Raw genomic sequence first — 22,516 nt, 5'->3', positions numbered from 1 at the left:
CCAAGGCTGTGGCCATCTCCATCCCCAGGCTGGATGATGTCGTGGGGGAAAAAGTGGATGGCAAGGGTGGTGGGCACACGGCCTTATGGCAGGGCTGAGTGGTGCCACCCCCAGAGCCAGCCCAGGGCTTATGGGAATGGGGCAGATAGTGCCCAGCTCCAGGGATCACAGCCACAGGCAGAAAAATCTGTGCAAGTGAAGAGGTCAGCAGTGGGATCTCACCCGCTGCTCTGGCTCGAACCCAGCTCCTGATGCCTGCCAGGACCTTACCCAGCTCTGGGCACACTTGGAGGCAATGCTGTGGGGTACTGCCAACTCCCTGCCCCACAGCAGGGAGGGTGAGGAACTCAGATAGTGGTCCTGGACTCAGCACTGCCCCAGCTGCTTCCTCCCTCATCCCTGGGCATGGAGGAGGCAAACCCCCACCTGTGCCTCAGTGAGAACCTTTTCCTACACCCTGGAGCAGCTGAGGGGCAAGGAGGGGGGGCAGTTTGTTCTCAGCCCCCTGCAGCCTGCCTGCTCCCCACATAGACCACACAGCTTACACAGGTTTACAAAGCACATTGGTTGAAGGGAACTGAACTCAGTGAAAAGATAAACCCAACCACATGGCACATCTGAAAAAAATAAATTACTTTCAAAATACCATCATTTGCTGGGGCTGGCTGGGCATGCCTCCCCTGGATATGCTGCTGGCTGCAGATCTGGACCCCGAGCTGTGGGCATCGACTGCCCTGAGCTTCTATGAAAATACTCTGTTCTGTGCCCCAGAGCCTGGCACAGGGAGCCCTGGGGCGAGCAGGAGGGCAAACCCACCTCCTCCCACGGGCAGGGGCTTCTGTCCCCTGGGGGGTCTGGGAGGAGCCCCAGCACAGCCAAGGGGGGACCCAGGAGGTAGAATAGTTTGTGATGCTCATCATCTTGCCCCACTGTGGCCCCTTCCACCCTTACCCACTCAGTAATATTCTGGGTCGTGCCTCCCCTGCCCACAGCTTCAAGTCACGGGACACAGGGCACAGGCAGGGGGGCAGCAGCAGAGCCATGGCAGGTCCGGAAAAGAACACATCCCTGTGTTCTCCAACCCCAGCAGGAGCCCTCCCCTCCAGTTCTAGGGGCTCTGGCTGGATGCTGCAGCCCCTCTTACCCCACCAAGCCCCCACAGCCCTGCCAGCCTTGGCTACAACATGTTGTAGTACGCCATCTCCTTCATGGCCTGCTCGGCCAGCGCGTGCTCATCCGGGGCGTTGCCCACCGTCCCGTAGCCATAAGAGTTCTCCTCCTCGAAGTCATCCATCTCCTGCTGCCCATCCAGCTCAGTGTGGTCAGCCCCAGACAGCTCCATCATGGCATCTAGGAGTTAGCACAGGGACATGCAGTGACAGACCAGCCCAGAGGGCCAGGCCAGCAACTCCCCCCTCCCCAGGTTTGGAGCCCAAAGCTCCCTGGGTGCTGTAGCCCTGCTCGATCCAGGCCACTTGGGGCAGCCCTTGGGCAAGGAGACGTGAACTAGCCACAGCCCAGCCCAGCTCCCAGAGCCACTGACACTGCTGGGGGCAGCCACAGTGCCCAGTCCACACTGGAGACCCACCTTGGCTGTCCAGGCTGATGTCCATCACCCCATGCTTGACCTTCATGTGCCGGCTGAGGTTGCCCTTCAGGTTGAACTTGCTGGAGCAGTAGGGGCACTTGAAGGGCTTGCTGCCAGCGTGCAGGTGCATGTGGCCCAGCAGGTTGTACATGCGGTTGAAGGACTTCCCACAGACCTGCCGGCAGCATGCCATGGTCAGCCAGGGCTCCCCAGCACAGGGGGCACCCCCAGAGCTGCCAAAGGCTTTGCAGAGCAGACCTTGCCCCAAGGGTTCCCCATGGCTTCCATCAAGAGTAATGGGGCTGCTGCCCCTCTGGGGTCCCTTGCGGCTCCTGCCACATGCCCTCCTCCCACTCTTTGTGGGGGCTCGGGGACATGGTGCTGGGAGCTCCAGAGCATCCAGCACTGGGCAGAGAGAGGCAGGGGTTGTCCTTCCATCAGGAGCACTGCTCCCAGCACAGTTTGGAGCAGATAATCCATTCTGAAGCAAGCAGGGGAGGCACCACAAATTTGCTTCCAGTGCCTGAGGGCTCAGCCTGGCAAGATTCCCATGGGCATAACACAAAAGGATCGTTCTCCCCCTCCCTGGCTCTGCCAACCCCCCGGTCCTACTGGTACCTTGCACTTGAACGGCTTCACAGGTGAGTGCACGATCATGTGGGTCTTGAGCGTCTGCTTCTGCACGAAGGTCTTGAAGCAGATGTGGCACTGGTACGGGCGGACACTGGTGTGGATCAGCATATGCCTCTTCATGTTGGCTTGGAGTGTGAACTCCCGCCCGCACACCTCGCACTTGAACTCCTTCACACCCTGCCAAGTGTCAGAGAGCTGTGGACAGGGGCTTGGACAGACCCTCAGGCACTGGGGGCAGACAGGCAGTGCCAGGAATGGAGTAGGAACACCATGGGCAAGGGATGGGCTCCTTGTGTTGAGAGCATGGCCCAGCCTGAGCCTGGCAGCATGCAGGGGCTGTGGGTGGGGGCTGGACAGGCTCTGTCCGAGCTCAATTGATCCCGATGAAAGAATCCCTGGAAAAGGGCAAATCCCCACTTACAGCCCCTGTCCACAGCTCTCTGACCAGGGGCTATGGCAACTCCTGGCCAGGGCTGCCCAGGTCACACTGCAGCAGGTCTGAAACTCCATCCACAAGGATGGGAACCCCCAGAAGGACAGGGGCTGGGTCCCAGGAAACCCAGCAACACCAGCCCGAAGTGCCATTGTCCACTCACCACCCACCTCTTCCCAGGTCTGGCCAGGGCTGGTGAGCACTGGGACACCCCTCTCCACCAGCACCCACATCCAGGGCCAGCACATCTCCTCCAGACATGACAAGGGCAGCACCCCTGGGGATCCCCAGGCCCTACCTTGTGTGTAAGTGAGTGCTGCTTGAGGTGATGGATCTGGCTGAACTCCATCCCACACTCGGTGCAGACGAAGGGCCGGACGTTCTGGTGCTTCAACATGTGGTTCTGCAGTTGGCTGCGGTAGTGGAAGGACTTGCTACACTCTAGGCACTGGTAGAGTGTGGGGCCCTGGTGTGTGGCCAGGTGCCGCTTCAGCTGGGTCAGCGTGGAGAAGTCCAGCCCACATTCCACGCACACGTGGCAGCGGCCGCTCTCGTGCTTCACCTCGTGTGCCTTCAGCTCGCTGGGGTAGGCGAAGCCGCGGCCGCAGAAGCGGCAGCTGTAGGGCTTGATGTCAGTGTGCAGCAGCATGTGGCGCTTCAGGTGGCTGGTCTGGGTGAAAGCTTTGCTGCACACCCCGCACTTGTGCGGCCGCGTGCCCTGGTGGGTCAGCAGGTGGGTCTGCAGGTGGCTGGGCTGCTTGAACAGCTTGTTGCAGTGTGGGCAGGAGTGAGGCTTGATGCCATTGTGGCCCAGGATGTGGGTCACCAGGTTGTACTTGGAGGTATAGGACTTCTCGCACATGCGGCACTGCCAGCGCTTCTGGCGGTCCCCGGCCTCCACCAGGTAGGAGTCGTCGATCTGCACGTTGATGTCCAGCCGGTCCAGCTGCGCCTTCCTGCTGCGTTCACTGGTGCCACCGGCCACCTCTGCCTCCAGCTCCCCTGGCTCCTGCCAGCCACAGCCCTGCTCGCTCTTCACCTGCTCGGGGTCCCCCAGCGCAGGGGCCTCCACCTCGTCAGGGGATGGGGCGTCCGCCTCGAATGTGCCCGTGGTCCTCAGGGTCCTCGCGGGGCCACCATCTGGGTCACCGCCCCCACGCTGGCGCTCGGTGCCCTCAGGCTCTCGGTGCCGGCGCAAGTGCCGCAGGCGCCGGGGCTTCCTGCTGAAGGTACCCAGGTCAATCATCTTCATGGCACCGCTGTGCACTGCTGGCTCCTTGCTGGGCTCTGGGGGCTGGGGTGGGTGGCCATGCTGCCCCTCGCCCTGCTCATCCCCTGGGACGGACACATCGTGCGACGGTTCTGCCTCCACTTCTGCCTTCTCACTCTTGACCTTGGGCACCAGCCTCACGGGTGGCCGCTTCCTCCTCCGGGCATGCTTCTCCAGGGAGGACTCTGCCTCCAGAGTGTCCTCCTCCTGTCCATCCCCCGGTGCCTGCTCCTCTCCCTCGGGGTCCCCGGGCTCCATGGTGGTGGTGGTGTTGTCCGGCAGCTCCCCAGCCAGCCCCGGGAAGAACCCAGTGGGGGTGACGGTTGCCCCAAGCAGCTCATTATCAGACACCAGGCCCAGGACTGCAGCCTGTGCCAGGGACAGCACCACCACCGCATCCGTCTGCGTCCCGCACTCGCTGAACCGATTCATCTCTCACTGCTGGCCTAGACCGTCATGGCTGGGGAGGGAGAGACACGACAGTGAGCCCCGGCACACCCCGCTGCCACAAACACCGTGCTGCAAGGGGCTCATTCCAGCCATCACTCCTACCCTTAGCACCATCCCCAGTGAACCCTGGACCAACACGGCTGATGCCAGTGTGGGTGCCCTGCACCACATGCTCCAGAATGTGCAGGCACATGGCCCCAAGGAGGGGCAGGGAAGCTTGGATCCAAGTCCACTGTCAGCCTCTCTGGCCAGGCTATCAGTCACCAAGGCTGGGGTCTGGCTCCTTGCACACCCTTAAGCTCCCAGCAGTGACTCCCAGGGACAGGTGTCCACACAGTCTGGGGACCAGTCACAGCCGAGCATGGCTCGGTGCTCTGGCAGGAGCAGCAGCAGCACAGGAAGTGTGAGGGACAGAGCCCAGAGCCACCAAGACCACCAGGGTGCAGTCAGCCTGTCTGGCAGCAGGCAAAGGCTACGCTCGGCTCAGCACTGGTGCCTGGCACACTCGCCCCGGGAATCCCAGCACCACAGCATGAGGGGTAGCACGGGGCCCCCAGACCACCTCAGTAAGCCAGCAAGGACAGGCAGGGATGTGCCTGGAGAGCTGTTGCTCCCTCCTGTTGAAAAGCATTCTCCTAAATACAATTATTTCTGCAGTTAGAACAAAGAGAAATCCTGTGGGGGAGGTAAAACACGGATAAACTCTGAGCCAGATTCTGTCACAGTCCCACAAGGACCTGCCCAGCGTGAGGAGATCCTGGGATGAACTAGAGCTCCGGAGTGAGGAAACCCTGTAGTGCCTGGATATCATCCCCACAGTCAGGTCAGCTGCAGGGAGATGGAGTGTGGCCAGGGACAGCAGCCTCTCTGCTGCAGGCAGCTGCCTGCCCCTGCCTGTCCCTCCACGGCCCCGTGAGGTGGCCTGTGTGTCCCCTCATGCCAGTGTTGTGCCCATCTGAACACCAGCCACAGCACACGGAATGGGATGGGCAAGGGGAAAAACCAGTGAGATCCAGGGAAGGGGAGCGACACCAACTGTGGGGGCTCTGCTGCCCATGGACACCTGGGGTACGTGGCCTCTCCTCAGTCTCCTCCTGTTCTCTGGGCCACCACGGGGCTGGCACTGGGCACAGCACCAGTGAGGGGACCCTGCCCAGGCTTGAATTGCCAGGGAGATGCTGGGGAGAAGATGGGATGAAGGTCTCAGCCAAGCACCCCTGTCTGCTCAGGAGCCATAGAAAGGCATCAGGCAGGGATCAGGGGCATGGTGGGGACAGTGGGAGGGTGGTGGTGGGGCAGCAGTCAGGAATGGAGGGGAAAGGCGGCTTCAGGCTGCAGGGAGGAGATGGAGAGGAAGAGGATGGGGGGGAGGATGAGTGCACAGGCAGCCAAACAAAGCAATGAGTGGGGAAGGGCGGTGGCAGGAAGAAAAGGAGGGGTGGGAGGAAGAAGAGGGAGCAGCCAGGGTGAGCCGGCACGCACAGTATAGCCCCTGGTGCTCAACCCTGCTGGACAGGACCCCCTTCCCTGTGGGGTTCCATGGGGAGCCCTGTGCTGCCCATTGCAGGCAGGGGAAAAGGGACATGGGAGAGGAAAGAGCGGACAAGGGAGAGGAGACCCAGCTGCTCTCCCCATGGCCCTGGCACTGCAGAGGGTCGATGGGACCCCAAACACAGTGCCAGGTCTTTGGCCCCCAAAATGAGCACCATGAGATGAGGGAGCTGCAAGACTGACACACTCACATGTACCCCAGCACCATTACCACACCAAACCAGAGGCTTTTAGGGGAAGGTAAATGTGGATTGCTACTCTGAGCACCGGGGAAAGGGGATGAGCTCCGTTCCTTAGCAGGAAAACCAGCCTTGTGCAGCACAAACTTCACGCAGTTGCCTCCACTGGACACACGATCCCTGGGACACGGGATAGAAGCTTTGCTGTCTGAGGCTACGGTGCTCCAGAGCTGCGGCTGCAGCTGCGTGAACCCTCCATGGGGAAGTGGGAACAGGGCAGAGGCAGTTGTTTCACTTCCCGCTCTCACTTCCTTGTTCATGTCTCGGGACTTGCTAAGCCAGCTGGAAACACCCTTTCCCAACACACTGGCAAGTGAGGTGGGGTCACATACTACAGCTCCCCAGGAACTCTCAACACCCCGGAGCGCGGAGCACTCGGCACTCTGCACTCCAAGGGAGCCGCTTCCAGCCCTGCTCCAGCAGCCAAAACAGAAGTCCCGGGTCCATTGCTGCGACAGAGCACAGTCCTGTCCTGCCATGGCCAGTCCCACTGGGAAGAGCTGCTCTGCTAAAGCAGGACGATGCCTGGGGCTGGGGCATGCAGAGCTCCTGGACACTGCAGACTCCTGTCCCAGTGCTGACTCCAGCAGTGACATGAGCAACTTCTCCAACAACTCTTCCTCTCCAGCCCAGACCTCCAGACCCTTTCTGGGGCTGCACCTGCAGGCTTTCACCCATCCACCCTTCCCAGTGCCACCGCTGGGAACCAAACCCTCCTCCAGGCTTAATAACCTTTAGTTTTCAGGTCCAGCCCTTTGGTCCAGGCTTAGGTCCCTCCAATGCAATCCCAATGCAGAGCTTGCCTGTCCATCCCTTTCCCACATGGCAGGGGTCACACAGACAGCCTTGCCAGTGTCCCCTCCACCAGCAGTGAGTGCCGAGCTCTCAGTTCCCTCATCCACCTCTCCCAGCTGCTGCTCTCTGCTCTCCCCTCTCTGACACCGCACAACAGATGCATTTTGGGCCAGCAGCAGTGGCTGCTGTCCCTGATCCCTCAGGATTGTGAAATTTGGGTTTCTTTCACCATGTCCCCTCCCACTTTGAGGTTTAGTCTCACTGCAATCTCTTCTCCCCTCCTATCTTTCCCAACACATCTGGGAAGAGCTGTGCTCTGCACGGGCACATCCTGTGGTCCCTGCCCTCCCTGACCCTGGCTGCTCCACTCCACCAGCTCCTCACTCACTTCCCAGTCAGTTAAAGTAGCTGTTTTTTTTTTCATGGCTTTCATTAACCCCCTCAAATATTCACCTCTTGCCTGGGTCCCTCTGACAGCAGCATCTGCCCAACAGGCAGGTTCCATGCCCCCAGCACATTCTCTGCTGGATTCCAGATTCCCCAGCCACTAAACTAAGAGTATTCTCTTCCTGGACACTTTTCCCTTTCCTTTGCTGTTTTACTTCCCTCAGGTTCACCCACCTGCCCCATCACCTGTGCCACTGTCCCACCCAGCCCTTCCACCAGCACCACTGCTCCAGAGATGAGACCCCAAGAAATCCTAAACTGAGCAGCCTAAAAACATTGCATCTGGTCCACGGAAGCCTCACCTGCATCCAGAGCTTTGCCTGCAACACCTGAGACCCACTGAATCTCCAGCAGGTACCCTAAGCTAAAGGACCACCCAGTCCTATGCAGACTTTCCAGCCACAGCCCCTTGGGATCAGCTCTGGGAGGAACCACGGCCCTGGCTGCCCCTTGACAGCCTCCACTAAGGCATTAGTGACCAAAGGTACTTGTTTTCTACCTGGCTCCATTCTCTGCTCCCCCTACCAGCCCAGAGGCCAGCAGCAGCCACCAACCCTCACCTGGTCATTCCTGCAGGGAAGGGAGTCCCAGGTACCCCAAATACAAACTATTTGGGGAGTTTACCTCTCACAGCCCTCCCAAGGAGCAGTCACCCCCCCACCAGCGTCACAGGAGCCCTCCTTACTGCTGCTGCTTCCACTTGTCTTGGCTCCATCAGGGTGAGTGCAGGCATGTGAGCAGGTGCCAGAGCTCAGCTGTTACCAGCAGCAGCTTATCTCACCTGGCTCCCCAGGTGAGCTGACGGGCTGCCTGACAAACCCGGGGCCATGTGGGAAGGAGAGCATTTAGGGCATGTTCCTGGCTGTCCCCTTTGCAGGACCCCATTATGGGACATCTATTGCAGGAATTCTCACTGCAGCACCCCCTTTGCAGAATCCTTTGTGGGACCCCCACTGCAGCCCTGTATGTGGGACCCATTGCAGGACCCCCTTTGCAGGACCCCCTTTGCAGGATTCCTTTCTCAGGTCCCCTGTGCAGGATGCCCATTGTAGGATCCACTGCAGGACTCCCAGTTCAGGACCCCTTGCAGGACCTCCATTCCAAGACCCTCTGCAGACCCTCTGCTGCTGATGCCCTGGGGGTCCTGAGAGGTTCCCAGGGGGCAGATACAGCACTGCAAGCCCTGGGTGAAACCCCAGCACAAACTGGGGCTCAGACTGAGGAGGGACCTTGGGCACAGGGGCCCCTCTCATTGCGGGAGGGGGTACTAAAACTTTTCAACAGTTTTTACCAGAAAATAGCTGATCTGATATTTGTGAGAAAACCTTTGATTTTATTTTCCTTCCTTTCTGAAAAGCAGCTTTCATTTAAATTTAATAACTTGCCTGCAGATTTCATATAAAGCTGCTCAATCACCCCTCCCCCCCCAATTCCTAACAGAATAATGTTGTTTTCCTGAAAACCACAACAACTAAAACTATTCCTAAACCTGATCCAGCATGTCTGTCCTGCACCAGTCCAAGGACTTTGGGTGCATCTCAGCTTCACTTCACTGCCCAGCCCTGTGTTTGTGCAGAGTGGCTCAGGCTGCTGTGGTGGACCTGAAACCAGCACTTCTCACCCAGGACTGACCCCCAGCACAGAGAAACTGCTGTAAAAATGAGCCAAAGCTCCAAGAAATGGGCAGGAGCTGCACAGGGCCAGGTGCTGCTGCCACCAAAAGCAAACACATTTAAATTCAGTCACTGTTTCCAGATAGATATAGCGAAACTACATTTTTAAAGGAAAACTTTAAGAAAAAGTTCTCCAGAGAAAAGAAACCTCTACAGTGTCAGTGAATCAGAGAGTGGCCACTCCCTTCAGCCTCTGAGCGAGCAACGGATGTGACACCACATGTGCCACTGAGGGGGCTCTGGGTGGAGGAACCATCACTGTTAGGGGCTTTGGCTTCACAAATAAAGGGCATAACCTGGGAGTTGCAGCAGGACGTTAATCATGTTTTTAGTAAGAGCAGGTGGAAAGCCAAGTCAGGCAAAGTGAGGACCTGAGGTCCATGGGACAGACAAAGGCTTGGGGAGGAGTGGCCCCATGTTGTCACAGCAAGTCAAACCCTGCACAGCCGCTCCGTGGGTGCTTCCTCTGAACATGGAATTGGGGGATTCTCACCTTGCCCACGGTGTCCATCAGTGAGAAGCAAATATTTACCCCACTTGAAGCCACCTGGTTACTGGCAGACTCTGACTGGGAGGCAAAAGGGAATGGCTTTCAAATAACCAGGGGTTACTGGTGCTGCAGAACAAAGGTGTGTGGAGCAGGGAGCCGCTTGGTTTCCCCATCACCAGCACGGGATGTGGGATCCACCCATGGAAACCGGGGAGAGAGGGTCAGGCTGGGAGCAGCAGCAGGGGCTGTGGCTGCTCACTGTGGAGGGATGGAGCTGCCATCCCAAATGTTCTTCCCATCACACAGGAACCCATGCTGAACTTGGACATCCCTCTCCTGACACCTGTCTGCTGAGAATCCATTTTTAACTCCTGAGACTGAGAGTCCATCCCTCTGCTTCTCCATCCATCCATGCACCCAGCCTCCATCTCTCTTTTCCTTCATCCCTTGCTCCTCCAGCCCTCCGTTCCTCACTCCTCCATCCCTCTGTTTCTCTATTCTTCTGCTCTTCCATCCCTCCACCCTTCCATCCTGCAAATCTCCATCCCTCTGCTCCTTCATCCCTCTGCTCCCAATCCCTTGCTCCCCACCCCCAGCATCCCCTGCTCCTCCATCTCTCCGTTGCTTCCTCATTCTTCCCGTTTCCCTGGCAACGCCCATCTCGAGCCGAGATCTGTCCCCTCTCTCCCTCTTATCTTTCTCCTCTCTCTTTCATCTCTCTCCTAATCTCCCTCTCCATTTCGAACCTCTGTCCTTTGCTTCCTTTCTCTTTCTCTCCCTTTTCATCTCCTCCTTCTCCTTCTCTGTCTCGGGGTTACAATTATTTAGATCTCATTTTAAAGAAATTATCTCTTTAATTAACCACTGGGCCCTAGTCTCTCTCCTGCCTGGCATGGGACTCCTGCCTGCACCCCGAAGTGCCCCCTGGCTGAGGACAATGGAGTGACCCTCGCCTGGCCACGCCTCCTCCAGTTCCTGTTTGACAGCAGGGAGCAGAATTCAGGACCGGGCACCCAGACCCTGCCAGATGCCTGCACCCTCCCACCACATCCTGCCCTGGAGGGCAGACGAGGGGTCCCCTCTTTGCAGGGTCATTGCATGGCCCAGAACTGTGGTTTGGCAGAGAGGAACACCCCAGGCACACACGGTGCTGCCTCCATGGTGGGACCTGGGTGCTGAGCCCTGGCCTTCAGCCCCCTCTTGCTCAGGCCAGCTTTTTCCGGAAAGGTTGGACCACGTGATCCTTGAAGTCCCTCCAAACCTGGGAGTCCATGACTGATCCTAACACAGCCAGCACATAAGCTGGTGGCTCCCATGCCATAGGTCAGCCTCAAGTCTACATTATTTCAAAATAACCAGAGGGGACTAAAATTCACAGGGAAAAGTTTCCTGAAAATGAGAGTCCTGCCTGCATCTGTTTGGCCATGGGAGAGACGGAAAGATGAGTGGAGGACAGGCTGCTCCTGGCTCTGGGGTCGGGGGGAGGAAGCAAGGAGCCTGGCTCTGGGTCATGGCACAGCCAGGAGCCCATCAGAGCAGGCCCATGGCCATCAGCACTGTCCCTACCCCAGGGAGGTCGGTCTCCTCAGGGAACTGCTGCTCAGGGATGGGCTGAGCCAGCACTCTGCTCTGGGCAGGGAGTGGGAAACCTGCACTTTGTGAGCAGCCCAAAGTGCATCAAAATTGCACCAAAACTGCACCAAAGCTACACCAAAGCCACTGATGGTTCATGTCCGGGCTGGGAGCATTTTGGGAGGAAGATCCTTCTCACTCCCACTGCTGCCTTCCTGAGGAGCTCCCACTGCTATGCCACATGGCACAACACCTATCAGACCAAACCCATCATCCTTCAGCCCTGATTTTCCAGCCCTTTTGCCTTGACAGCCTTTCCCAGAACACAGTGTTGGGGTGCCAGGACAGCTGTGACACCAAGCGGAGCTGCTGGTAGCACCCGGAAGAGTGATGCAGGGACCAGCCCCATCCTGCTGAGTGAGGGGTTTCCTTAGACCCACCAGAATCACCATGGCTTTATGGATGTGTATGAGACCCTTCCTGTGATTCCTCTGTGGAAGGGACCAAACCCCAGCACCTTGTGTCCCTCAGACCTGAGTGCAGTGACCGTCCATGACCAATGTCCATCCTGGGCACCTGCACTGCTCCATCCCAGTACATCCATTTCCCCATGGGCTCCTTGTGTGAGGCCCTTGTTCTTCTTTGAAACAAACACTGCCTCTCCATCTCCATCCCTGTGCTGCACAGGTACAAACTGCAGCCCAGAGCTCTGGGGTCTGCCTTCAGAGCTTATGGTCATGTCATCCCTTAAAATGCTGTTACTCAGGAGCCCCAGCAGCGGGAAGGGCCTTAAATCAGGTAACTGGGGTGGGGCCAGCCAAGGGAGAGGGGCTGCTCCTGCCCAAACCCACTCTGGCAGCACAAACACCACAGCCCAGCCAAGGCAGCACGGGCCCCATCCCCAGTGCTTTGGGGGCTCTGGGCTTTGTCAGTGGTTTGGGACCAGCAGTGTGTGTGGCATGGCAAGGAGCAGGGAGGACTCCCAGCCCTGCTGCTGTCCCAGCCTGGATTCAAAGGCTTACACAGAACCCTTGCTCTGCCTTGGAAAACAATTTTTGCTTTTAAGTGAAATAAACAGGGAAGAAAAGACTTTCAAGTTCCTCCTTGCTGCAACGGCTTCTCCCCAGCACAGTCCCTTTCCTCTCCGAAAATAGCCGAGCTATTCAAAAGGGATGCGAGAAGAAAAAAGGAACTGAATAGAGGAAAAGGGAAAGAAAAAATGGAGCCCCAAGGGGGTGGAGAAAAACAGAATGAAAAGACAGCAAAAATAAAGAAAAGGGATGAAAAATAAAGGAGGGGGAAGAGAGAGACAGACAGAGGAGCTTTGAAAAGAAAGAATGCTGCCAGCCTGAATACAAGGAGCAGGAAAAAAGGGCCCTGAAAAGAAAGAGCCGGCTGGAATGACCTCTCATTCAGGGCTGTGCCAATCACCGCCGCGATGGAAATCCTTTCTTCTTCCCCGCATTCTCTCTCTTTCCAGCGGGGGCAGAGGAAAGAGGAAGAAAAGGGAGTTAATTCTCAGCATAGCACAAAATAAATCTGCTCTTTGCGAAGTCCCTGAAAGGCACTGACAAACCTGCTCCCAGCACTCGCACATGCAGATGGGGACAGAAAGCAAACAGGACTGAGTGGTGCTGAGCAGGACTGTCTTTACCACCTTACCAGCCCTCTGGAAAACTGGGCAACAAACCCCCAGAGCAAACAAATCTGTAGGAAGAAGTGTGGGTTCAGGTCAACCCCTGAACCTTTCAAGGAAAGATGAGGGATGGTCATGGCAGATGCAAAACTGGGGGCCTGGTCCTGGGCTGGACTCTGCCGAGAGCAAGGGGAGAGGGGTGGGTGCAGCTCCCTCACCCTGCAAACCCCAAAGCCCCCAGCAGCCAACCCTGCCCAGAGAGACCTGACAATGCTTTTACTGGGGTCTGCAAGCCCCAGCACCACCCCGGCTGTGGGTGGGAACCACAGGGGCAGGGGGTCATGTCTTGAGCCCATGTGGGATCACTCCTGCTCTGCACTGCTCCCACTCAGCATCCCTTGGGGCAGGGTTAATCATAAACTGCTGAGACCTCAGCACAGGGCCATAAACATGGCCAGAGGTCCGAGAGGACACCACACAGGAGTTCAGGCACCCCTCTGTGTGTGTGATCCAGCCAGCTGCAAAAGGGGAAAACCAACCTGAAGGGGCACAAATGGGAGATTTGTGTCACCCCAAAGGCAACAGGGGCTGCCAAGTGGGATGTGAAACAGCTGCTCATGTGTGAGGACTGAGGAAAGATCCCCACAGCGGGAAGGGTCACAATTAAGGGTCTCACTTTCAGGAGTATTGCTGCCCTCATCCTTGGGAACAATTTTAGTCCAGTTTTGATATTCCTACATGTGGAGCCTGTCCATGCTGCAGGGACAGCGGCTCCTGGGCCTGGCTGTCCCTGTCTGCCCGGCTTCCATCCTGCACTGGGCTCCGAGGACAGAGAAACAGGGACACAGGGCTGGCCCACATCCAGTCATGGCACCAGGGATGTCCAACTAGAGTTAACGGCTGAGAGAAAGGTGAACACTCCGGATTACAAGGGATTAGGCTGACAGGTTCAATACTGCCAAATGTCGAGCACCGGGAAGCAACTGCTGCGCCCCTACACCCACACAGACATTACCCCTCTCACTGTGACTGCTGGCACCGAGGCAAACAGGGGAAGCTCAGCACAGCCCAGCATGGGCACACACAGCTCCCTGCTGCTCTACAGCTTATCCTGGGCAGAGGCAAAGGGGTCCCAGAGCCTGCAGGGCTGGGAGCTGCCTGGTCCCCACAGGGTACTATGCCCACCATGGCCAGGAGTCACTGGGCTCTGCCACTGGCTCCGCATCTGCTGCCAGGTTGGGTAGTAAGTTAATTGTAGCCAAGGGGCTCTAATTTGAGTGTGATAACTAATACTTGACCGAATAATCTTCCACATGCAAATGTGCCAGTCCTGCAGTGACTCCCAGCAGAGTTGGCTTCAGCAGCCAGCGGGGCCATGCTGGGGGTGGGTGAGGGGCTGCTGGGCGAGCAGAGCGGGCACCTCATGCTGTGTCTGCTCTCTCAGCTGCAGTTTCAGAGGTTGTTCTGCCTCCTGGGATGCCCCCAAGCATGACACCAGTGACTGCAGTTTGCCCTGGGGAAGGGAGAGGTCCTGATGAGCCTGTGCAAGGCAAAGCACAGCTGGACCAGCATGCGAGACACAGACCTCCAGCTCCATGGCTCGGGAATCCCTCCAGCACATGGAACCTGCTGCAGAACTCAGTCCACACAGCCCAGTCCCAAACACTGAGTGACATTTCCTACAGCCCAGAGGTGAAGGGAGGAGTGGGCAATGGAGCCTTCCACTGTGGGCAGGCAGAGGTACGGGCAGGAACTGGGGAGCAAACAAAGGTTCTCACTGGGGGCAGTTTATGAAGTCCCAGCTCAGGACTGACCCAAGGGAGGGACTGCTGAGCCTGATAGGGAAGATACAGTATTCCTGTACGGCCCAAAGCCAGCTCTTCTCCCCCACTCCCCATGGCCCCAGCTTGCCTGCATGGACCATGTCTTTGAGATCCACGGCAGCACAGGACCCTGCTGTTTTTCTCAGGAGGATGGCAGAGGTCTCCCGTCTGGGGACGCTGCTCTGGCTGCACTCTGCTGCCAGGTCACAGGGCTGAGGTAAAACACAATTCTTGCTTACAGCACATGTATTTGTGTGTCATCATGCTGTGAGAGCTCCCATAGTGCTCCCAACCCTAGGTAAAGGGCTATTACACAGAAACACACACGCCTATGTTTCAAAATGGAGTTCAAAGGACAGGGTCTGGCACTGCTGTCCAGGGCGTGTCACACCAGCTGGACTGTTCACACTGACACAGCCCAGCACATCAGGAGCTGTGCCCAGGGCGTGATGCCCAGGGCCATGCAGCAGCTTGTTGCTGTCCCACTCCTGAAAACAGAGCCAATGTTGGGTGAATCTGGGCCGGAGGCACTGGGGGGGTGGATCACCTGCCTGGATAGTGCTCATCAGATGATACAGGGAGATGCAGTGGGCAAATCCCAGCTGTGAGTGGGAGGCTGGGGATATTTGCACTATTTACTCATCCCAATTAATATATCCCAAGAATGGCCCTGGAGCAAAGCCAAGGGCAGAGCCAAGAGGGCAGGTTGATCCATGCTTGGGAATGGCAACTCTCAGCCAGTTCAAAAAATGAACAAAGACTAGATTGGTAGAGAGCAGAAAGGTGTTTGAGTTGGGAGTTTACAGTGTTCCTATTGCTGATGGCAGGACTTGAGAGTGTAAAGTCCTCTGAGAGGAGGGAAAGCTTCACAACTCCGGTGGATTGGCTGGGAAGGGGAGCAGCTCCCAGGAAAATTCATCCTTACCACAACAACAACTCTTCCCAACAGCAGCCACCAGCTGACTCAGTCCTGGGCATCCCTTATCTGCCTGGCTGGTCCAGGATGTCCCTGATCTGCCCGGCCACATACAGTATCTCCCAGGAAGGCTGGGACAAGCAGGGCCAGGCTGCCCTGGGGATTCTATGATCCCAAAGGTCCTTTCCAACTAAAACGATTCCATGGTTCCAAGGGGAGAGAGAAGTTCTCCCTTGAGAGCAGCCCATCATGGGTTGGACAAAGGGCTCATCCAAGGAAACTTCCCAATCCCCCTTCTCCAGCTTGCTCTTGGATTCCCAGGGCTGAGCCCACAGGCACTGAGACATCCCTGACCCCCCATTTAACCCCCTCAGCAGGGGCTGCAATACAGGGTGGTGGGGAGGGCCCCAAGATGGTGGATGTGAGAACAGACAGGGAATGCCAGACAGGGAGTATGTCAGAATTAAAAACATGAATGCAAAAGCAGGGGAGGGCCAGAGCTGATTAAACCAGGATAACATGGTGAGGGACAGGGTGTCAGAAGAGAGGCAGAGAGGGGAGAATAGCCTGACACCACAGAGAATGGGCACAAGACGATGGTGCTGCCGAGAAACAGGAAAGATAAATTTAGAGGCAGCAGCGAGCACTCTTCCTCCAGCAACTCTGCCTGTCCTTCCTCCCCCTCCTCTCCCTCCCTGGGCCACCCACCAGCATGGGCAGGACAGGGGCTCCAGCCCGGTGTGGCTCTGCTGGCCAGGGTTCAGTCCCAGCTGTGCCCAGGGAGGGATCACAGCCCTGCCACAGGGCAGTTTGGACAGCAAAGACTGGGCAAAGCAGCTCCTCACCACGCCATCCTGGTGCTGTTTGTGCCTCCCACCTGCAATGCCCAGGAAATTCCCACTCCCTGGCTGCATCTGCCACGCTGCCCAGCACAGAGTGTCGGGGTGCACAGTGCACAGGCAGGAACACAAGTCCCCAGGGATGAGAAGTGGAAGTAAAACAATGAGCACGTCCATGTGCTGCTTCCTCCTCCCAGCCTGCCCTTCCCGAATGGGTGTGCCGAGACACCGCCCGGGATGGCCTGGCTGGGTTTGCCCCCTGCCACACTCAGGCTGTGTCAGGGTCTGGAGAGGATAAGGTTCCAGGGAAATGTTAGAGCCCCTTCCAGTGCCTAAAGGGGCTCCAATAGAGCTGGAGAGGGACTTTGGACAAGGGATGGAGGGACAGGACAAGGGGAATGGCTTCTCACTGCCAGAGGACAGGGTTGCATGGGCTATTGGGAAGAAATTCTTCCCCATGTAGATGGGCAGGCCCTGCCACAGGTTGCCCAGAGAAGCTATTGCTGCCCCAAGCCTGGAAGTGTCCAAGGCCAGGTTGGATGGGACAACCTGGTCTTGAAGCTCCAGGGCTGCAAGATGTACCTTGTCCTAGCACAGCTCCCTGCTCTGCACAGCCATGGTGCTCCCCAGCACTCTGTTATCCCTGGGCTAACTCCAGATCCAGTCTGGAGGAGATTCTTTTGAACTTGAAGAAAGTTTATCTTTGACCTGCACAACAGAGCACCTGAATGATGGGCACTTCTTTACTAAAAACTGTGACATTTTGCAAGGAACATTGTCCAAAAGCTCTGAGGACCAGGAGGTGACAGCAAAGGCAGCCTCCCTGATGTCTAAATACAGATCCCTCAAATACAGAAATACAGACCCTCCTCCATGGCTCACCCCAGCAGGAGCACCTCCTTCCTAACTGTAATCCCACATTTCACTTGCTTTGGACAGAAATTGGGATTCAGGGAAAGTTGCATTGTGCATGAGCTGTGCTGGGTCCTCTCCCACTCCAACCCCACTGTGATCCACAGCTGCCAGCAAGGACAGTGGAATGGGAGAAGGAGGGTGTTCACAGGGATGAGGAGGGAAATGGGGGTCAGAGGGACAAAGGGAAAATGTTTGTTACCGATCACAGTCCCTGTCCCCAAGGGCAAGCTCTGCAAGAAAGGCTCAGCGAGGACCGTGACTCATCCCGAGGGCTCTGGCCGTGGGCAGCACAAAGGACGGGACTGCGGCACTGTCAGCACACCCCATCCTGCCCATCCCACAGTGCTCTTCCAGTCCTCCCAGTACATCCCATCCCAGCCATCCCACAATGCTCTTCCAGTCCTCCCAGTACATCCCATCCTGCCCATCCCACAGTGCTCTTCCAGTCCTCCCACTACATCCCATCCCAGCCATCCCACAGTGTTCTTCCAGTCCTCCCAGTACACCCCATCCCAGCCAACCCAGTGTTTTTCCAGCCCCACCATGCCACCTCCATGGCATGTGTGCACTGAGCAGGTGTTTGGGCCAGTCCAGATGCCGACATCTGTGCCTGGGCAGGTGAGCTCTGCAGGCCAGGGATGTGATGGGGTTTGGGAAACCAAAGCTGGGAGTGGATGGTGGAGGGAAGAGGCAGCAGTGGCAACAAAGTCAGCAGGAAACCCCCAGCCCATCAGGGCAGCACTTGGCTCCCCGTCATCCCCTCACTGGCCCTGGCCTGGCAGACCCCAGGATGTGCTCAGAGACAGGTGTCCAGCAGAGGCTGAGCTGGACATGACTTCTCCACAAGGAATAACTGTAAAATAAAGGAGTGCTAGCAGTCCCTCTCCCATGGGATGTGAAACTGGCACGTTCCTGGCGATACAAACCTACCTCTTTGCTGATTCCTCAACATTCTCAGATGCAGAGCAGAGCAGGACAGGGCCTGTGCTCATCCCTCTCCACACCATGATTCCCAAACTAGTTGATAAATCAAAATGGCCAAACAAAACTATCCAAAACAAACACTTTCTCAGGGATTAAACCAAACCCAAAATGTCAACATGACGAGCCATAACCCAGCAGAGCAGGAGATGTTCCACTCCTGCTGCTGCAAGAACCCATGGCTGACCCTCTGAGTCATCCCCTAAGTTTGGGTGGGAATGTGTCCTGGGGTGTAGCAGAGCTTCATCTTCTGTTTCTCATCTTGGAGAGATACAGGGTAACCCAGAAAGAGGGCACTGATGGAAGGAAGGCTGCTCACAGGAAAGGTGCCAGGCCCAGCCAAGGCGAATGTCACTGGCTCTACAGCTGCTCCTGCTGCGAGGACACTGTCACTGGGGTGGCAGCAGGGGATGGTCACAGCCTGGCCAGTGCTGCCCCAGCTGCTGCTCTCCATGACTGACCAGGGGTTTGGCATCCCTGGGGGCTTGAAAGGGAATGCTGAGACCCTGTGAGTCTCTGGGAGAACCTGCTTGGGGTCTCCCTCCAAACCAAGATGTGTTGTTCTGTCCTGCGGCCAGCCCTGACCACCCACATGATCCAGCTGCACGTGTGGGAGCTGCTCGCCCCGGGGCTCGGCAGGGCCGGTGCCAGCCTGGGATGCTGCAGCCACCGAGGTGAGCCAGGCAGGTGGGGTGGGGAGTGGGAGCGTGGCGTGGGGTGCAGGGTCCCGGTGTGGGCACAGGAGCACAGTGTGGGTGGGGGAGCCTGGTATGGGATGCAGGAGCGCAGTGTGGGACACGGGAGTCCTGTGAAGCTGCTGCCTTTGGACCTGGGGGAGGCTTCGGGCTCTGGCCCTGGCAGCAAATCAGGCTCTGTAGCTGGGGCAGGGGAGCCAGGGTCGGGTCCCGAGGCGGGTTTCGCTGCCCCCATCCCCTCCCATCACTCCCCTTCTCTGCCCAAATGGTAGGGCAGAAAGAAACTCCTAATGCTTGATTCATTAATTATAACCAATTTATCGGCCGCACCCTGTTGACGAGCAGAGTTCGAAGGATTCGCAGGCAGCTCCCCGCAGTCCCTTCTCAGGGGCCACAACACAAACCCCCCGGGCTCCCCCCGGGGCACTGGGCGGTCCCACCCTGGGAAATCCTGGAGCGCTCGGGGCCAGAAGGCAAAGCGAGTCCTGCCCGGTGTGGGAGCGGCGCACGGAGCCACCCCCGGCTCCCCACACTGCGTCTCACCCCTCCGGGGCACTTTGTCGCTACGAACATGGGAGCCCTACCCTGGCCCCTCACAGCCGGCTGGTCCCAAACACCGTGAAGCTGTCCCCAAACTTCGGGTGCGGCCGCGGGCACTGCCCGGCTGGCGCCCGGACTCGCTGCCCCCCACCCCGGGGTGCTGCCCGACCCCCGACCCCCCGAGCATCTCTCCCACGAGCAATTCCGCCGCGGGGGCGACCCCGCGCCGCTTCCCCCCTCCCGCAACAGGTCAGGGCCCCCAGTCGCGCCCTCCCCGCAACTTTTCTGGCGGAGAAAGTTTGCGAGCGGCCACGGGGAAAGTTCTGGGGGGGAGTTTCATGTGGAAGGGTGGCCCCACGCGCGGAGCCAGGAACCCCCTCGTCCTCCCCGCTCCTGCCGGTCCCTCCCGCCGCCATCGCTCCCGTCTCCGTCACGCGGGGGAGGCAGGCAGCGACACCCCGGGGTCCCTGCTGCTGTCCCCCCGCTGTTGTTCCCCCCACCTTGGGGGGCTTAAGGGGCACGAGGAGGGGGCGCTGGGGACTCACCGGCGGCTCCGCGGGGCGGCGGCGGCTGCTCCGGGCCCGGCGCGGTGCGCAGGAAGGAAGAAGGAGGGAATGAGGCAGGGCTGACGTGAAGGGATGCAAAGCAGCTCCTCCTAACTCGCCCGCCCTTCATCTTCCTCCCCTCCCCAACTTGCCCGACCATCGCGCACCCCCCCGCCCGGTGCAGCAGCATCCGGCACCGGGGCCGCCCTCGGTACCAGTTTGGGGGGACAAAGGTGGGGGAAATGGGGGTGAGGGTGGTCGATAGGGACACTCGTGTCTGCGCGATGTCCCCTCCAGCACCCCAGGGATCATTTTCTACTTCCCCTTTCTTTTCTTTTTGAGGGGTTATCACCCCTAGAGTGATGCTGTGGCGGAGGAACGCCCTTCCTAAGGGACCCATATCCTGCTTGGGCATTGCTTTTCTCGGCTGTGATGGTTGGAAAGATCATGTACACCCCAAAAAGCTTGTGGGGGTTGAATGCAAGGACCTTCCTCATCCCAGAATGGGATCAATGGAACTGGGGATGTTACAGGAACTGGAGGATTTTTTGGGGGGGATCGTGCTGTTCACCCCCACAAGGAGGTGGAGGGAGAGGCTGGGGTCTGCAGGGTGGGGTTACAAGAGGTGATCAGTCCCCAGAGGGAGGGAGGGGGACGGGATGCGCTGTGGGAAGGCAAGTGGCTGGTCCAGGAATTGGAGGGTTTTGGGTAGGGGGTGCCGTTGGCTCCCCCAAGAAGGTGGAAGGAGAGAGATGAGCTACTTGACCGTGGGGATGTGGCAGCAGGAGGCAGCCGGTCCCCACAGGGAAGGATGGGGATGGGATGTGGCGTGGGAAGGGTGGCAGCGGCCAAGGGTCTGCGAGCTGCAGCTCCGGCTTTCCTGGTGAGGAGGAGGAGGAGGAGGAGGGTCACCTCCTCATGGAGGAAGGAGCACGCGGAGGCAGCCGGGAGTCGATGGCGTTTCGGCAGATTCTCATCTCCATGGAAGCAGGTGGCGCCGGCCACACTAATCGCGGCAGAGTTGGTCTCCACACGCAGCCCTTTGTCTGGGCTCACTTCTGCTTTTCCTATTTTTTGTGTTCTCAGTGCAAACTGAACTTCCCGCTCCGTCCCCGCTGCCGGTGCTCACACCCCCAGCACCCCTTCACGTCCCCGATGCCCACCCGGGGCATTTCGGACCCGGACCCGGCCGGCGACACCGGAGCGCCGCTTCCCTCCCGCGTTCCCATCGCGGCCTCGCCCCGCGCGTGGCCCAGAGCGGCTCTGCCTGCGCGAATCTTTGCCGACACGGATGAGGAGAGAGGCGGCACCCGGGGATTCGCTCCCTGGAACTCCCGCAGGGGCCCCGGCTGGGGGTACACCCGGCCCTGGCACCTGGCGGGGCACGGAGCGGGATGCAGGGCGGGACATGGAGCAGGGAGGGCACAGGGCAGGACACGCGGCGAGACACGGAGCGGGGCGAGGGCAGAGCCGGGCGCGGAGCGGGCGCAGCGGGGACGCAGCGAGCTCAGGCTCGAGGGTCGGGGCTCAGGCTCGGGCTCAGGCTCAGGGTTCGGGCTCGGGGCTCGGGGCTCAGGTTCGGGCTCGGGGCTCAGGCTCGGGCTCAGGCTCAGGCTCAGGGCTCGGGGCTCGGGGCTCAGGTTCGGGCTCGGGGCTCAGGTTCGGGCTCAGGCTCAGGCTCAGGCTCAGGGCTCGGGGCTCAGGTTCGGGCTCGGGGCTCGGGGCTCAGGTTCGGGCTCAGGGTTCGGGCTCCGGGCTCGGGGCTCAGGCTCGGGCTCGGGCTCCCCACCCCAGCCCCAGCCCCGGCCCCAGCCCCAGCCCCAGCCCCAGCCCCGGCCCCAGCCCCAGCCCCGGCCTCGCCGCCTGCCAGGGAGCAGCTGCGCATCCGCCCCAGCCAATCACAATGTGTATTCAGGAGGCTTCAGCCGCCTCAGCCAATCAGACTGCGGATGCAAGAAGCACCAGCAGCTCCAGCCAATCAGAATGTGGATACAGAAGGCTCCAACAGTCTCAGCCAATCAGAGTGTGGACACAGGACGCAGCTTTCTCAGCCAATCAGAGCGTGGAGAATCGCGGCTGCCGCCGCCTCAGCCAATCAGGACGCGCGGTCTCTGACCCTTCCCACTCCATGGCTCTTCCCGTTCCGTTCCCTCTCCCGGTTCCCCCCAGCCCACCGGGGCGCGCCGTGACCTGCCTCTCGGTGCCCGCGCCGTCCCTCGCTCTCTCTCCTCCCGAGCCGGTTCCGCGGAGCCGTGTCCGTGTCCCCGCGGGTCAGAGCCCACGGGCAGCCCCCGCCGCCGTGCAGGATTGTCCCGCCCTCTTCTCACACTGCCCAGCACAGGGCGTTACTGCGGGCTCTGGCCGGTGCGTGGCCGCGCTGGACTCGGGCAGGACCGGGCCGGGCCCGGTGAGCGCTGCCCCCGCCGGTGCCCCCGCGCACGCCCCCTCCGGGCAGGCCGGGCTGCTGCCCCTTTAAGGGAGGGCG

General features: G+C 59.0%; 1 protein-coding gene across 4 annotated transcripts; it reads right to left on the bottom strand.

Moving 5' to 3' along the window:
* Positions 1-611: 611 nt before the first annotated feature.
* Positions 612-22,505, bottom strand: ZNF710 (zinc finger protein 710). Of its 4 annotated transcripts, none has more exons than XM_071568032.1 (5): positions 22,222-22,505; positions 2,953-4,384; positions 2,207-2,398; positions 1,589-1,763; positions 612-1,350 (listed from the first exon to the last, which is right to left on the bottom strand). In XM_071568032.1, the coding sequence occupies exons 2-5, from the start codon at positions 4,354-4,356 to the stop codon at positions 1,178-1,180; spliced, it is 1,944 nt and encodes a 647-aa protein (XP_071424133.1). In that variant the 5' UTR covers positions 4,357-4,384; positions 22,222-22,505; the 3' UTR covers positions 612-1,177. The 4 variants fall into 4 exon arrangements, with proteins under 4 accessions (XP_071424133.1, XP_071424132.1, XP_071424131.1 ...); XM_071568031.1 differs by having other exon boundaries at positions 22,226-22,505; XM_071568030.1 differs by lacking the exon at positions 22,222-22,505 and adding an exon at positions 20,032-20,124.
* Between the last annotated feature and the right edge of the window lie 11 nt (positions 22,506-22,516).

This window comes from Pithys albifrons, chromosome 13, assembly GCF_047495875.1.
Source record: "Pithys albifrons albifrons isolate INPA30051 chromosome 13, PitAlb_v1, whole genome shotgun sequence".
Classification (NCBI taxonomy): domain Eukaryota; kingdom Metazoa; phylum Chordata; class Aves; order Passeriformes; family Thamnophilidae; genus Pithys; species Pithys albifrons.
This window is presented reverse-complemented; position numbering and strand designations above follow the sequence as displayed.

Excerpts from the sequence above, each read along its gene's own strand:
- ZNF710 (XM_071568032.1), bottom strand. The coding sequence starts at position 4,356 with ATGAATCGGTTCAGCGAGTGCGGGACGCAGACGGATGCGGTGGTGGTG. Across the intron at positions 2,399-2,952 it reads AGCACTCACTTACACACAAG|GGTGTGAAGGAGTTCAAGTG; the intron begins GTAGGGCCTGGG and ends GACACTTGGCAG. Across the intron at positions 1,764-2,206 it reads TGAAGCCGTTCAAGTGCAAG|GTCTGTGGGAAGTCCTTCAA; the intron begins GTACCAGTAGGA and ends TGCTGCCGGCAG.